At 37.6% G+C, this 17807-nt stretch overlaps 1 protein-coding gene and 1 non-coding gene across 4 annotated transcripts in view; both read right to left on the reverse strand.

The window, feature by feature from the left end:
• The window catches only part of ATP6V1H (ATPase H+ transporting V1 subunit H), a 144696-nt gene that overhangs the window by 87634 nt on the left and 39255 nt on the right, over positions 1-17807 (reverse strand). For all 3 annotated transcript variants that reach the window (XM_032846582.1, XM_032846579.1, XM_032846580.1), the window contains 2 exons: positions 10172-10269; positions 1695-1887 (listed from right to left, as the gene is read on the reverse strand). In XM_032846582.1, coding sequence (XP_032702473.1) covers positions 1695-1887; positions 10172-10269 — 291 coding nt within the window. The remainder of the gene's footprint in view (positions 1-1694; positions 1888-10171; positions 10270-17807) is intronic.
• On the reverse strand, positions 7803-7910 carry LOC116860553. Its single transcript, XR_004381320.1, has one exon. It is a non-coding gene; the product is annotated as a U6 spliceosomal RNA (small nuclear RNA).

Genomic DNA, 17807 nt, shown 5'->3' on the forward strand with positions numbered 1-17807 from the left:
GACAAATGCTATAAGTAAGCAATTTATAGGAAGAACAGAAACAGCTGATAAAGATACTAAACAATGCTCAGCTTCATTCATTATTAACAGAATACAAATGTAAAATAATGATTTCACTTTTCAGCTCATCTTTCACAACAATTAAAAGAAATGCAAGTGAAAGAAAGGAAAAGCATGCACTCTCAATATGTAGCTGATGGAAACGTAAATTTGCACATTAATGAAAGGTGATTTGATGTTACCCTAACAAAACTGTAAAAGTTTATTACTTAATTCAACAATTCCATCTACAGAACTATATCTCAACAGAAATATTCATCAAAGTGGGTAGACATGTAGAAGAAACTGAAAACACCTCACATGCCCATCAATAGGACACTGGTTAAAGAAACCACTTTATATCAACATAGAAGAATGCAAACATTTAAAAAATTACTAAAGACCCACATATATGAAAATGAGCAGATATTCATTATATATTATTAAGAATAAAGTTATGGAACAGTACTTATAATATGATGTCATTTTATTTTTAAATACAAAATAAAATTACACACCTATTTATATATTTATCTCTATGTGCTTAGAAAAATCTGGAAGATGTTAGTCACTATGTTCAGCAAATGTGATGTCTATGCTATTTAAATTTCTGCAACACATCTGTACTATTTTCTAGTTTTGATTTGCTGTTGTTTATTTAAAGAAAGCATAAAGAACAAATAATAGTTAAAAGGAGACTGTGAAGCCATTAACTTGGATTTGCATGTCTATCAGCAATGTGCCTTCTCTGTCTCAGTATCCCCATTTTTAAAATGAGAAGACCAATACTAATACTAATGATACCAATATACTAACAATAACAACAATAATCATCATGTTATAGGGCAGTGGTAAGCATTAAATGAGTTAACAAATGGAAAGCCTTAAAATGATGCACTGCACAGAGTAAGCACTCTCTGAACTGCCCACTATTATTACTCTTGGGTAGCATCCTTAAAAGACACTAGGTCAGCCAAGTCATCCCTCAGAAACCCAATTAAATCCTAAGGTGACCAACAAAATAATCAACACACAACTGCTACAGCAAATACACTGGGTCTGGACAACCGATTAACAATACTTTATTTCTGTGTTATAGCTTCCTGGCAGCCAGAAGACCTAGAATTCCGGTTCTAACTCTAGTCCCCCTCTTGTCCTCAATTCCCTCAACTGTTCAAGAGAGGAAGCTGACTTAAATATCACCCAAATTCTAATATCCTAACAGGAAAACTTTACTAAACAAAATGATTACAGATCTTTGGAGTTGCTTCAGAAATACACTCATCAGCTCATCAGCAGATCCAGAATCTGAAATACAACTCTATATTAAAACAAGGGCCCCTGAAGAGAAAAGCTTCCATAACAGCGTCTTGGAACACTGCAATGAAAAAGAATTTCCTCTATGTGAACATCATACAATTACATCTCCTACACATTTTATCCACTTAAATGGCTATTCCCCAATCCCAGTCCCCAATGCCACCATGAATTAGTGAGATTTTACTCTGTGTTCACTAAGGCCCCATAGTTTCATAACTACATGGAGAACAAGCAATTTTTTCCCACCTGCTAAAAGCCCTCAAATGTACTTCACAGGAAAAATGCCACACACACACAACTGAAAAAAAAAAACAAAAACACAATAAAACACTTACACGGAATGCTGCAAGAATAATTCTTGTCACTTTCTCTTTGACGGATTCTTGAAGAATATCAGACAGGACAGGAATGATATTATAGCGCCGCAGGTGTTCACACATTTGAGGACTGAATGCCAGGAGCCATATTGAAAAAATCATTTGATATTGGAGTTGAAAGCCACACTTGTTACTCAAAACTCCCATGATGCTAAAAAGGAAAACACGTTAAGAAGACATTTACTATAACAGTGCAATAAGAAAGAAAAAATCATTGCTTATTCTCTTTCTGCACTAACAGAACAAGTCTCTCTGAATTATGTCCTCAGTTTCTTTTCGGCCAGATATAAACAAGGTAGATCTCTACTTATAGAGGCCCATTTCCAGCACAGCCTCACTTAAATCTCTCTCCAAAAATCACAGGACTTCAGTGTTCAGCAGCAGCTGCTACAGGGAAGCAATGAGAAAGGAAACATAGACCTGCAATACAGTGGAAGAAATGGTAAGACAGACATTAAAAAAAAAAATACAAAAGGATTTGTTAACACAAATGGATGTAGACCTTGATGATGTCAGAAGGTATATCAAGATTTTGAGTATGGATAACCAAGAGGATCATTTGTAGACTTAAAAATACTTAGGAACCTCAGACAGAGAAAGGGGAAGATTGGGGAAAAACCTGTCATGAATCTGAACTGGACACAGCCAATCTTTAACTCTGGGGGTTAAAACCTCAGAAGCTTCTAGATGAGCCTCCCATTTTACTGATAAGGAAACTGGGAAAGCCATATGGAAATGGTTACATCAAGGAAGAAGACTAAGGAAATTTCCCTGGGGAATGTCTACATTCAAACAAAAAAGAAGATAAACCACTAAAAAATGACTAAAGGAGTTATGGGGAACTCAAAACAGAACACAAAGAGTGAATCCTAATGTAAATATGGGCCTTAGTTAATAAGAATATATCAATACTGGCTCGTCAAGTGAAAGAAATGTACCATACTAATGTAAAACATTAATACAGGAGAACTATGGGAGGGTAAGTATATATGGGAATTCTGACTTCTGATTTCTAAACATAAAACTTCTCTTTAAAAAGTCTAGTAAGGGCACCTGGGTTAAGCAACTGCCTTCAGCTCAGGTCATGATCCTGCAGTTGCAGGATCAAGTTCTGCCTGAGGCTCCCTGCTCAGCAGGGAGTCTGCTCCCCCCTCTGACCCTCCCCCTTCTCCTGTTCTCTTTCTCTCTCATTCTCTCTCTCAAATAAAAAAAAATAATAAAAATTTAAAAATTTTAAAAATAAATAAATAAAAAGTAAAAAATAAATAAAAAGTTTATTAATAGAGCTACCCTACGACCCAGCAATTGCACTGCTGGGTATTTACCCAAAGATACTGGTTCATTTGGTAGAGTATGAGATCCTTCCTTCCTTCCTGTAAAATCAATGTAGTGATCTGAAGGAGCACCTGTACCCTAATGTTTATAGCAGCAATGTCTACAATTGCCAAACTATGCAAAGAGCCCAGATATCCATCAATAGATGAACAGATAAAGATGATGTGATAGATATATACCACAGAATATTACATGGCCATCAAAAAAATGAAATCTTGCCATTTGCAACAACATGGATGGAACTAGAGGGTATTATGCTAAGTGAAGTAAGTCAGTCAGAGAAAGACAATTATTATATTGCTCTCACTGATATGTGGAAGTTAATAAACAGGGAAGATCAAGGGGAAAAAAAGAAATAATGAAACAAGATAAAACCAGAGAGGGAGACAAAGCCTAGAGATTTTTTTTTTTTAATTTCTTTCAGTGTTCCAGAATTCATTATTTATGCACTACACCCAGTGCTCCATGCAATACATGCCCTCCACAATAACCACCACCAGACTCACCCAACCTCCCACCCCATTCCCCTCCAAAATCCTGTTAGTTCCTCAGAGTCCACAGTCAACTCTAGAGACTCTTAATCTTAGGAAACAAACTGAGGGTTGCTGGAGGGCAGGCTGGTGGGGGGAAATGGGGTAACTGGGTGAGGGACACTGGGGAGGTTATGTGCTATGGGGACCACTGGGTATTGTAGAAGACTGATGAATCACAGACCTATACCCCTAAAATAAACAATATATATGTTAATAAATGAATTTTTAAAAATAGATAATAATAAAGTCTATTAATAAAAATAGATTTTTAAATATAATCTTACAATCTGCAACTACTAACTTATTGGAAGGCTTATATTTATGCCATTTCTCTATTTTTGTGATTTGTATACAGTTATAAATCTACTGAACCGCCCTTAATTTTCTCAGGCTTAATTTTTCCCTTACCTCTTTTCTATTTGGGGATGTTATTTAAGACTTGCTTTTATTTAATATTGATGTCAGTGTTTCAAAAACTGTAAAATCAAGTCATTTTATACTATTAATACCCTAGTACCTAATTTCCTTTTGCTCTCTTACTGTTCCACTTATTAAGGTAAGCCTTCTACACTTTGCTTTGTGACACTGTGGCTGAGACTTTAAGCCACAGTTCTGCTCTGCCAGCTGGTTCTGCCAACAGAAGCAGCTAGAAGCTGACTGCCAAGATGGAGGAAGAAGAGGCTTTGTCTGTCAGCTTCCTGCTCCTGTGGGTGTCACTTCAGCAACAGTCCTGCACTTCCACAGCAGCAACTGCGCTGGCTGAACAGCCTCACTGCACACGCTCACAGAGAGCAGCACCAGCTGAGGCCCTTCCTCTGAGTTCAGGAACACAAGCCCTGGATTAAATTTCAGTTGAATACACATGTCTTGAAGCAGGAAAATTTTAGTAATTCCAATCTCTTACCTTTGCTCCCCAACTGCAGGGGAAGCATCTCTACTTGCTACCTTTCTTGACACTTGAGAGTACTTTTGTTTTCAGAAACCTAGTTAACAAATTTATACCTAGTTAACTGTTCTTTGTATTAAATTAACTCTGTTAACAAATCATGTAAATGTCCAGAGGGGTTATACAGAGCTCTAGATCAATACACTATTGCTGACACCAAAAAGGAAAGATTCCAAAGAAAGCAGCAGTCAACAATGAACACTGCAGAGAAATTTCAGAGTTCAAAATCTGTCTACAATATATATGATTCTACTGAAAAAATAAGGAAGTCTTCTATACCCAAATATTAACCACAAGAAAAACTTTAATGAAGCAAAATAAAGTTCCTAGTTAACAGGAAAAGGAAGGGTTTCCCCTAGGGGCAGGAACCCTACCTCTGAAGATAGTGGAGCATGAATATGTGCTAAGGGGATACAAAGGACACAAAGGCCTAAGATAAACCTAATTTAGTAATTTAACAAATATTTGTTGAATATCTGTATGGCAGGTACAGTGCAAGGCACAGGGGACATAATGGTGAACAAAAACAGACACTGTCCATGTTCTCAAGGAACTTACAATCTAGCAGAGTGGGAGGGAAGGATTCTTAAAGGAAGTGACCCTTGAGCTGAGACCTGAAGAATGAATCATATCTAGTCCCATTTAGGTCTCCACTATCCTTCTTAAACTGATGAGTTTAGTGTTATTTTTAATCATTGAAAAAGCTTCCAAATGATGCTACAGAATCCTGAATGCTACCTTTGTTAGCTATATAATACTTTCTAACTAGATTATAATTTTTTTAAAGGAAAGGGACCATCTGTTTCTTTGTATTTCCTATAATATACAGTACAACATTAATCAGAACTCAAAAAACACAAATGGTCAAATCCAAAATTAGAAGGCTAAGGTCCATGCACCAAAATAGTTATTTAGTGTTCTATGTTTTTTTTTAATCCAGTGACATTTTATTTTATTTATTTTTTTTATTAAGTTTTTTTTAAATTTTTTTTTAATTTTTTTTTTTTAAATTTTCAGCATAACAGTATTCCTTGTTTTTGCACCACACCCAGTGCTCCATGCAATCCGTGCCCTCTCCAATACCCACCACCTGGTTCCCCCAACCTCCCACCACCCACCCGTTCAAAACCCTCAGATTGTTTTTCAGAGTCCATAGTCTCTCATGGTTCACCTCCCCTTCCAATTTCCCTCAACTCCCTTCTCCTCTCTAACTCCCCTTGTCCTCCATGTTATTTGTTATGCTCCACAAATAAGTGAAACCACAATATAATTGACTCTCTCTGCTTGACTTATTTCACTCAGCATCATCTCTTCTAGTCCCGTCCATGTTGCTACAAAAGTTGGGTATTCATCCTTTCTGATGGAGACATAATACTCCATAGTGTATATAGACCACATCTTCCTTATCCATTCGTCCGTTGAAGGGCATCTTACTTCTTTCCACAGTTTGGCAACCGTGGCCATTGTTGCTATAAACATTGGGGTGCAGATGGCCCTACTTTTCACTACATCTGTATCTTTGGGGTAAATACCCAGTAGCGCAATTGCAGGGTCATAGGGAAGCTCTATTTTTAATTTCTTGAGGAATCTTCACACTGTTCTCCAAAGTGGCTGCACCAACTTGCATTCCCACCAACAGTGTAAGAGGGCTCCCCTTTCTCCACATCCCCTCCAACACATGTTGTTTTCCTGTCTTGCTAATTTTGGCCATTCTAACTGGTGTAAGGTGGTATCTCAATGTGGTTTTAATTTGAATCTCCCTGATGGCTAGTGATGAACATTTTTTCATGTGTCTGATAGCCATTTGTATGTCTTCATTAGAGAAGTGTCTGTTCATATCTTCTGCCCACTTTTTTATATGATTTTCTGTTTTGTATGTGTTGAGTTTGAGGAGTTCTTCATAGATCCTGGAGAAAGGATGAATACCCAACTTTTGTAGCAACATGGACGAGATTGGAAGAGATTACGCTGAGTGAAATAAGTCAAGAAGAGAGAGTCAATTATCATATGGTTTCACTTATTTGTGGAACATTAAAAATAGCATGGAGGACAAGGGGAGTTAGAGAGGAGAAGGGAGTTGGGGGAAATTGGAAGGGGAGGTGAACCATGAGAGACTATGGACTCTGAAAAACAATCTGAGGGTTTTAAAGGGGCGGGGGGTGGGAGGTTGGGGGAACCAGGTGGTGGGTATTGGAGAGGGCACGCACGGATTGCATGGAGCACTGGGTGTGGTGCAAAAACAAGGAATACTGTTATGTTAAAAAAAAAAAAAATTCCAGAATATACAAAAAAAAAAAAAATGCAGCAATGTTTTATTATTTTTTTTTTCTGTAGACATCATGTATAAATAAGGAAAAACATCATTTGTCTTTCCCCGAAGGCCTTATTTCACTGATGGTAATGTCTTGCAGGTCGACTCATATTGTCACAATTAGCAAGACATATTTCTGGGAAGGCTCATGGAGTAGACATCATTGTGCACAGGTTGGGGTGATCTTGTCATGGTGCCTCATTGCCCCCATACTCTGTAGACCACTGACAAGCCCTATTGTGGCAGGAAAGAGGAGGAGGGCACAGTCAGTGCCTGTGGGCTCAGGAAATCTTTTGCCCTGACAGTGTCAACTGTGTGTCCCTCACATCTGTGGGATCTACTTCATGCACCTTCCCTAAAGCAGTCTCAGCATTTTATAGCAATGCTAGAGCCTTACCCTTACCCCTACAAGCCCCACTGAGAGGTCTGTGAACAGACACTCGAAGTTCCTCCCAAGGCTAACTACCCTGTCCTGACATCACAGTTGAAGTCATAGAACCCAGCTGCTGTGGCAGCCCAGCTGTGCACCTGGAATGCCTCCTGTTTTGAGTCTTCACTCAGCACCAATCTTAGTGCTTTGTTCCTGAGACAGAGAGCTTCTCAGCCAACCCTGAGCACAGGATCCTGGAAGGAAGGAGGGTCTTTGCTCTGATTCCAGGAAGAATAGTGTCCATGCTGTGGAGAACTGTCCAACTGCTTGGATGGTGTGCAGTCTCTGGCCAAGAAAACTAAGAAAGTTTGTGTATCTTTATAAAGAGAGAAAAAAAATGACAGCTCAACTGGTTCTGATTTTTACACTTGGATCACCAAATAAAGTTTCTCCATTTAAAAAAAAAAAAAAATTAAAGACTAAAATTATAAGAAAACTGGAGAATGGTGGAATCATCTAGGAAGATGATATAATAATGAAACATATAATTACCCTTTCTTATTGTACTGCCCAAAATATGCATCATTTTTACAAATTTGCATGTCATCCTTGTGCAAGGGCCATGCTATTTTTCTCTGTATTGTTCCATTTTTAGAATATGTGCTGCCAAAGCGAGCAGTGCATCACTATTAAAAAAGGTAAAAAGGCTGGAAACATCAACTCTGTAGTCTACCTTTAGATTTCTGTGCAATAAAAAAATTAACATATAGTCAGTCCTGAAACCACTATTCTTAGAAAAGTCTGCCTGCAAAGTGAGCCTTTGGCTGGCTTCTGAGTATCTGAGCAGTAAACAGTCCCCTATACTGATACAAAACTTTCCCTAAATGATAAAGGTGGCTCACTAAATCTATACTGTATGCTCAAACAATATGCTTATGTTTATACTGAACACCTGCTGTCCTTCTGGAGTCTGGAATTCTCCTGTATGCGAGGCAAAGGGTGCCTACTTGACAAACTTCCAATAAAAACCATGGGTAATGGATCTCCAGGGAGATGCCTGAGCAGGAAAAAAAAAAAAAAAATCACACAAATGTTGCTACATTCTCGCTGCTGGTGAAAAAGTACATTGTGTGACCCCCACAGGAGGGATACAACATAAGGAAGCCTAACATGGATTTCTCCAGATCTACTCTCTCTGAAATAAATCCCAGCCATGAGAATGATTACATGCTGAGTCCCATGAGTCCTTATGCTGAGTCTTCTGACACTGTGTGAACACAGAAATTCAAAGAATTCAGAACTTTTTATTTGCCATCCATAATGGCAATTACCTGAGGAAGGCACTTCATAATTATTAGAAGAATCACAAGTTGAAAGCAAAGAGAGAGACAGCACTCTGTTCTAAAAAATGATGATGAAATTGGTCATATAAGTGAAATCTCAAACTATGAGTCTTCAGATGACTGTATCATAAATGCATTTTGCCAAATTCAAGAATCAGTAAGTGAAAATATATCTCTAAGGACAAAAAAAAAAAAAGAAAAAAAAAGGAAATACAGCATTCTCACTTATTTAGCTGTTCAACATGAAAGCCTTCAACATAGTATTTTGCAAAAAGAACCTGGACCATTCCATTTTGCTAAAAGGACATATGATGGTTTTCCTTCATCTCTCAGGGTGTTTGTGCACCAAAATTCACTTACTACAGAAATATTTACCATGAAAAAATTTTTATTTCAGAGAGTGTACAAGCGAGTTGGGGGAGTGGAAGATGGGGGAGACAGAGATGGAGACAATCTTAAGCAGACTCCCTACCGAACACAGAGCCTGACAGAGGACTCAATCTCATAACCCTGAGATAATGACCTGAGCCGAAATATATCAATTAAGCCACCCAGGTGCCCTTACCATTAAAAATTCTTATTAGAATTTCTAGTGGTTGTTTTCACTATTTCTTTTTTCATAATTGTTAATTATACATAAAATGGCCAAATATATGTTTTCCAAAAGAACCATGTGGCAAATTGTCATGACTATTTTTCCTGACATACTGAAAATTAAATAAGTATAAACAGATTGAAATTTTGCATAAGAAATAAAACATTACTAATTTACTGAGTCAACAGTATTTGAGTATTTTATTACAATTCTATGAAAGTCATACGAAAAGCCATTTGCAGAAGTAACTCAGCTGAGGAAGTTGCATGCAAATACTGGCTGAGGAAATCCCTCTGGCAGGTGTATCCCTACACTGGAGATGGAGAAATCAGCCTAGTAGAGTCTGATGACACAGAATCAGGGGTCTTCAATCAACTCTTTTGGCTCACCAAGCAATATTCTGTTGACAAACTAATTTCCCGTATAGGTTTTCCAACAGATAAACAACATCTTCACTAACCAAAAAGACTACTTGGTTTAAGAGTAGAAAGATCTCTCATTATGAATAAATAAGTTGGCTTTTTGGTAAAATGAATTTTGTTTGTTTGGGGAGGGGGGAGTTGTTTGTTCTATAAGTACATTTGCTGACCTCAGAGGGTAGCTCCTCAAAGTTTCTGGACCTACAAATTAGGACTCCACAGAGAATGGTCTAATTACATTACGAAGAATGGATTATGTTTATTCTTGTGGATAAGATCTTGTTGATTTCTGCCTACATTTACCACAAGATACTTTTATAATTGTTGTTCTATTCTGAATACTAGAATTTGTTCTATCAAGTGTTAAGAGTTCTTAACCTCTTAAATACCACAGGCCAAGTGAGGTTAAGGGGAAACATTCCATTTAGTAGTTACTGACTTCCATGAAGGTTAGCATAATCTACTGTTAAACAGACATGAAAAAAATGTAATTTTAGACGATTAAATGTATTAACTTCCTTAAAAATGTCAAGGAGAGATGCATTCAGATGTTATTCTACATTAAAAGTAAAAGGGCACTCACCAGTTTACCCCATCTGCTTCTACCCAGGCAAAGCGGTACTCATTGACCCGAAGCATCAACTGCAGACACCCAGCAACACACTGCACATACTGAGAACTCTATGCAAGAAGAAGCACAAGGTTTTTAAATTGGAAAACATTTAAAGACATGAGATCATGCATATACAAAAAGTCTGGATTTTTTTTTTTTTTTACTGAGTTTCTTATCGTAAGACATTCCAAAAGTTCCTGCCACTTTTTCAAGATCATCCTCCATTTTTGTTTTTCTCTCCACCTCTTAGAAATGCAGTTGACTTTCTCTGTCAAATTAAACCTACATAGTTCAAGACTACTTAACACACAGGGAAATCAAGGAACAAAGTAACTATATCCTTGATAATGGCTTGACAAATGTTATCATCTTGCAATGTTTCACTTAGTCCTGAAGAGAGGCACTACAGAGATAATACTGCTCTCCAATGCAGAAATATCAAAGAATGACAATAAAATTAAAAAGATAAAACTGTACGCTTTGAGATGAGTCTGTATTTAAATGGTCTGAGGTGAGTCACTGATCCTTTCCAATACTCAATTTCTTTGTCCATAACAAAGATGACACCCCCCAAATATCCCAAAGGGGTACTGTTAGGATTAAGTAAAGTAATTCATTTGGCATACAGCTAGACATTTTGTAGAAATTCAATAAACAGGAATTTAGAAATATATATATATATACATATATGTATGTGTGTATATATATATACACCGCATACAGGAAGTCTAATTAAATATTTGAAAAAGATCTTTGCTCTATAATTTTTAACAACTATTAGTTCAATAGTACCATTCTAGGGAAACTGTGGTTAAATCTGGAACCTGAAATAAACAGGAATAATATTCCCAGGAATAATGAGGACACCTCCATTTTAGCAAAGCTAATAGCAACACCTGGCCTAGGCTCTTCTCTAAATGTTTACCATGAGCCTAACATCTCTAAGAACAGAGACAAGAACATGAAATTAAAATTTAATTTAATTTAATTTAATTTAATCTAAAAAATAAAATGAAAAGGAAGGAAGGAAAAGAAAAGAAGAGAAGAGAAGAGAAGAGAGAATAAGTAAGTAGGGAGGGAGATAATCAAGAATGTTATAAAAATTCACAACACCTAATGTATACGATGCTACTAAGTTCTGTGTTTTAACTCAAAGTTCATTAAAACCTAACACTTCAAGGAAATTCTAGGCACTCAATTACAAAAACACAATGATACACTGTGGAATTATCAAAAGTTATCAACAAAAGGTTATCTTAGATTTTACCTAGAAACTAGTAAACATAGATTCCCAAAAGCATTATATATCCAGTAATATAACTTGTCTAAAAACTCAAAACATTATTTAGCAGAAATGACCCAAAAAAAAGTGAATTTTCAGCTCTAAAACAATCTTCCATTATGGGAAAAAGAATGTTATTTTTCCAATTAAATCAGCAGGTAGTAATCCTTTGTGAAAGAGGAATTCCATTTTTTCTTGTTTAGAGAGATAGCCTAAGCAAGGTTTCTACATATAATGAATAAAAATGCAACCTACGGCACTCTCTCCTCTTCCATTTATCATCAATTTCCTCTCAACACAAAAATATCTTCGTTCACTGGAAGCTTTTCTCTTCTCTGTCCATTTTACTACATTACATTGAAATACACGATACATTTCAAATATGGATTATTCACTGTCACAGGGCTTCCGGATTCACATTATAAATGTGCATGTTAAAGATCCTGGTTCTAGGGGCGCCTGGGTGGCTCAGTGGGTTAAAGCCTCTGCCTTCAGCTCAGGTCATGATCCCAGGGTCATAGGATCAAGCCCCGCATCGGGTTCTCTGCTCAGCGGGGAGCCTGCTTCCTCCTCTCTCTCTGCTTGCTTCTCTGCCTACTTGTGATCTCCGTCTGTCAGATAAATAAATAAAATTAAAAAAAAAAAAGATCCTGGTTCTAAAACTATATTTGCACCTATTATACATAATGAAGTAGTTCAAATACCATCCCAGAAATCACTTTCAAAGTATACAGTGATAGCAACACTGGCAAATGATAGAAGTATTGCCTTCAATTAAACAAAGTAAATCATATCACTTCATTATCTTTCACTCACATGTGTCCTATTATTCTCATGTATAAAATTACTCAACAAATTTTTTTTAAAAGATTTTATTTACTCATTTGACAGAGAGAGACAGCGAGAGAGGGAGCACAAGCAGAGGGAGTGGGAGAGGGAGAAGCAGGCCTCCCGCCGAGCAGGGAGCCTGATGAAGGACTCGATCCCAGGACCCTGAAATCATGACCTGAGCCGAAGGCAGAGGCTCAACCCACTGAGCCACCCAGGCACCCTACTCAACAATTTTTTTTCTAAAAAATCAGTCTTCAATCAAGCCAACAAGTCACCATCTCTACTCCCAGACTAAGGTAATTCAATACTGCTAGAGAAAATTATACAATCCTGCAAAGCCTCCAAGCAATTCTGGTCTGTTCTCTCTGCCATTCCCCAGGCACCCATACTCACCACTATCCTCCTGTCCTACACCGTTCCCTCCCTCTCAGCAGTATGAGAAAATATACATACCATTAGTTAGAGATTTGCCAGCAGCCAACATCTCACCCCTAAACCGAACCACACTTATAGCCATTCTTGCCTCTCTCTCACCTAGGAGACCAGCAAACTTATTCCTGTCCATGACCCTCAGCCCCAGAAAAGTCTTAATCCCATTCCTCCTACACGATGCTCTGTCCATCCAGACCCCTTTCTACATCCTGTCTGATAGGTTTCCTCTCCTCAGCCTCCAAATATATTCAAACCTTGCCCACCTTAAAGCTGTCCCTAAACCTTGTACCAATCTTGGCATCTTTCTTCCTCCCAATACATGAAGTTTCTTGAATGAGTTATCACCAAACTTTTACCTCTTTTGTATCTTATCAACCCATTAATATGGCAAATTCTAGGATCACCACTGAACTTAAAATGTCAGTTCCAAAAGTTAACTCTCACCTGAGAACCAGACCTTTATCTCCAACTACTAACTGAACAACTCTGCCCCATTCTCTTCACTTTCTGAATGGACTTACCTGCTCCAAGTCTTACTTAGACCAATTGTTAACTCCCCCACCGTGAAAGAAAGGCAATAGTACATAGTATGGTAATGGTATAGTAGTATAATAGTAGTATATAGTATATAATCTTGCCACAGCCTGCCACACACAGCCACTTGCAAACTACATAATCTTGAATGAGCTTCCTATCTATAAAATGGGGATAACGGGACAAATCCCATGGAATGTTGGTATGATTTCATTAGTTAATGTATGAAAGAGTTTTCAATGGTACCTATCATACAATATTCAACAAATGTTTGCTGCTGCAACTACTACTGTTTTCTGATTTCTCCAGATGGAATTAATCACTTCCATGTGCCACATATAAACCTCTATTTGTAAATCCCTTTGCGTGAGTGTGTGCATGTGTCTCAGTCATCTTCATTCAACCAGAGAGCAAAAGAGGAGCCTTTCTTTTTTTTTTTTTTTTTAAAGATTTTTTTTTATTTATTGATTTGACAGAGAGAGATCACAAGTAGACAGAGAGGCAGGCAGAGAGAGAGAGAGAGAGAGAGAAGCAGGCTCCCTGCTGAGCAGAGAGCCCGATGCGGGACTCGATCCCAGGACCCTGAGATCATGACCTGAGCCGAAGGCAGCGGCTTAACCCACTGAGCCACCCAGGCGCCCCCAAGAGGAGCCTTTCTTAATCTCAGCATTTAAGCATAGTCCCTGGCAAAAGAAAAAAAAAAAAAAACAACAATAACAACAACAAAAATCCAGCACTTTAAAAATGCTTGTTTGCTAATTGAAAAATTAAATATTCATTCCATTCATTTTTTTTATCATGCTATTTCATTTCCAGAGGAAAAAAGTAAAACTTAAAAAGTTTTAAGATATATATTGTCCAAGTGAAGTGATTTTTTTCTGCCTAGTAAGATACGGTTTCTTTAAAAAAAAAAAAAAAAGGGGACAAAATATAGAAGCCCCCGAATTCTGTATTATCCATTCCCTTAAGCTCATTTCCATGAGAATAATATAAAAATGTATTACTACCCTCCACATTGTTCAATGTAAACATAATCTTGATCTTTTCCTGCTGCATATATTTTTCTTTTTACTAGAATTTCCTATTCTATTAGGACTTTAAAAAGCATTCTTGAAATAGCTGTAATTGCTAATAGAAAATCCTGAAATCTCACAGGATTTCAAAGACAAGCTGAACAAGAAGTGAATGACAGAGAAACAGTCTATCTTACAGGACAATATCAAAAACTGCCAAACTGATGAAGCAGTATTTGAGATAATCAAATCCTGCTCCTTCCAAACAGAAATGTCACAACAAAGAATCAAATAAGGAAGAAAAAAATCTCTGTGCCTTCCCTTGGAGCTGTACTGGAGCCTCACCTTTTCCAGCTGACTCCCCTTGACTCCTATGAGTCTCTGAGTCTCCCTGACTCCTATGCTCAGAACTCCAAAGGACATCCCCTATGCTCAGCTTCTGGGCCTAAGTATAGTTATGAACTAGAAGTATGACTTGACAAGTAGTATGGAACCTCATTAATATTTGTGTACATGAATTTTACTGACCTTAATTCTACATGAAATTCTTTGTACACATTTATGATAAAATCAACGGGCATGCAGGTGGTGCAGTCGGTTAAGCACATGACCCTTGGTTTCAGCTCAGTTCATGATCTCAGGGTTGTGAAATCAAGCCCTGCATCAGACTCAGTGCTCAGCAGGGAGTCTGCTTGAGATTCTCTCACCCTCCTGCCACTTTCTCTATAGAATAAATAAATCTTTTCTAAATAAATAAATAAAAATAAAATAGAATCTTTTTTTTAAATAGCCAATCAATATAGAATGGCATAAAATAAAACCTCCCACTTATCACCCTTCAGTACCACTGTGTAAAATGCAGATTCTATGCATTATATGTACATCTTTTTTCAAAAAATACAAATAAGATTATACCCTAACTTTCATTTGCAATTTTCTTTTTCCATTTAAGAAATCTTACAGAGATCTGCCACATTTTTAATCATCTATATAAGGATTTTAAATCCACTATGCTCTCTCAACTTTGAAGAATTCCTTCATTCAACAACATTTACTCTGTTGCTTACATTATCTGGTATGCAGAAGGAACTCCACTCTTTTTTCAAATATATTTGTAGTTGGAATCCAACCAAAGATGAAGAAGCCCATTTGCCCTTGCAGTTCTAGTAAACTGTTCGACAGCTACAACCCCAGACTGCCTGGAATGTCAGAAACTATTAAGGAGCATAAGGCCTCCGTCACTCTAAGTCCTCAACTAGTCCCCAGAAAGGTTCTACTAGTCTGTATTCAGTATTGATTCAACAAATATTTACTGAGTGACTGCTATGTGTAAGACACTGTACTTGCACTGAACACACAACCATGCAAACAGACCTCAATCCCTTCCATCAGGGATCTTACAATCTAAATGGAGAAAGAGGAAAAGCGCTGAATTACAGAGCATACTGGAGTTTGACATTGAACTAGAGTGCATACAACAAAAATACCATTAAGAAAGGGAACAGGAAATGCAGAGGAGGAGATGGGTGCTCTTTTAAATAGGATCCTCGGGGAGGATCCTCACTGCTAAAGAGACAAGTGACAGAATCCCAGGAAAGTAAAAAAGTAAGCCGTGCAGCAATTCAAAGGGAAGAGCACTAATGCTGCAAGATGGCAGAACCAGGGCCATGCACTTATAAATGCTGCCCTCCTTCCTGTGGCTGCTCTATGCCATGTGACTCCTTAATATTCTTAATATTCTTCAATGGCTTCCCCCTGCCGAGGAAAAGTCCTAAAACCCTATGTGATCTCTAAGGTCCTGAATACCCTGGGCCTGCCTGCCTTACTTCCTCACTCTCCCCATGCCTGCACCCCTACAGCACCACTCGCTCTCCTTTCTCTGCCCATGCTCTCCAAACACTTCCCCACAGTGGAGGTACAGGCCTCATCCCTCTGCTTCCTCAGTAAGGCTGAGCAAACTTGCCCAGATGAGACCCCTAACTGTAAAGGACCTGTGCTTCTCTCTTACAAGCACTGACAGAAGGGTACTAAAATAATCACAGTGTGTAATTACCTGTCTAATGCTGTCCTAAGATGAAGTCCTGCCCATCCCATTCAGTGCTATGCTTTTGGCACCACGCACTGTTCCTGGTAGGTACTCAATATATATTTCTTGACTGAATGAGCAAACAAAAGAAATACAACCAAATTTCATTATATCTTACACAAATTCCAAATGAGTGGGACTTTAATAGATATGGTCCCATAATTAACATTTTTATCCTAGTAACAATCAATACAGCAGATATATATACAACACAGCACCATTATCTTATTTCTTTTTGGAGCTGAAACTAAATCTGTTTGGTAGTATGGATTTTATGTAACTGTCTAGTACTTTCTTTTAATTTATCTCAATTTGAAAACTAATATAAGGGGCGCCTGAGTGGCTCAGGGGTTAAGTCTCTGCCTTCGGCTCAGGTCATGATCCCAGGGTCCTGGGATCAAGCCCCACCTCGGGCTCTCTGCTCAGCAGGGAACCTAGTTTCACCAATCTCTCTGCCTGCCTCTCTGCCTACTTGTGATCTCTCTCTGTCAAATAAATTTTTAAAAATTAAAAAAGTATGAAATAAAAAAATAAGCCAGTCATAAAGAGACAAATACTATATGATTATTCCAATTATATGAGGTAGCTAAAGTAGTTAAATTTACAGAAACAGGAAGTAGAATGGTGGTGGCCAGGGGCTGGGGAGAGAGAAAAAAAGGAAGTTATATAATGGATATAGAATTTCAGATTTCTAAGAAGAAAAAAAGGCCTACAGATCTACTTCACAGTAATGTGAATATATTTTACACTACTTATTTAACTGTACACTAAAAAAAGGGGGTTATGATAAATTTCATTGGTTTTTTTTACATTATTTATAAGAAGTTATACACCACGGCCAATAATGTAATCTACCATATCAACAAGCTAAAGACAAAAAATGCCATAATCTTATCAATTTGTAAAGAAATAGCATTTGACAAAACAATATCCATTCACAGGGAGCCTGCTTCCCACCCCCCCCACTCTGCCTGCCTCTCTGCCTACTTGAGATCTCTGTCTGTCAAAGAAATAAATAAAATATTAAAAAAAAAAAAAGTTCGCCATCTTTAAAAAAAATTTTTTTTAAAAGAAAACTAATATAATTTGCTAGTCAATTCCAGCTATACCTTATATCACCCTATTTTACTAGAAAATATTTATGGTAAAAGAGCTCACTTAAGCCAGATGATAATTTTCATTTAAATTACTGAAGCAGGGATGCCTGGGTGGCTCAATCCATTAAGCATCTGCCTTTGGCTCAGGTCATGATCCTAGGATCCTGGGGTTCTAGGGCAGAGCCCTGTATCAAGCTCTTTGCTCAGCAGGGAGTCTGCTTCTCCCTCTCTCTCTGCCCCTCCCCACTATTCCCTACCACCGTGCTCATGCACTCCCTCTCTCTCTCTGTGAAGTAAATAAAATCTTTTTATAAATAAATAAAATCTTTTT

The sequence above is a fragment of the Lontra canadensis genome, unplaced genomic scaffold (assembly GCF_010015895.1).
Source record: "Lontra canadensis isolate GAN:19392208 unplaced genomic scaffold, GSC_riverotter_1.0 scaffold177, whole genome shotgun sequence".
Lineage (NCBI taxonomy): Eukaryota > Metazoa > Chordata > Mammalia > Carnivora > Mustelidae > Lontra > Lontra canadensis.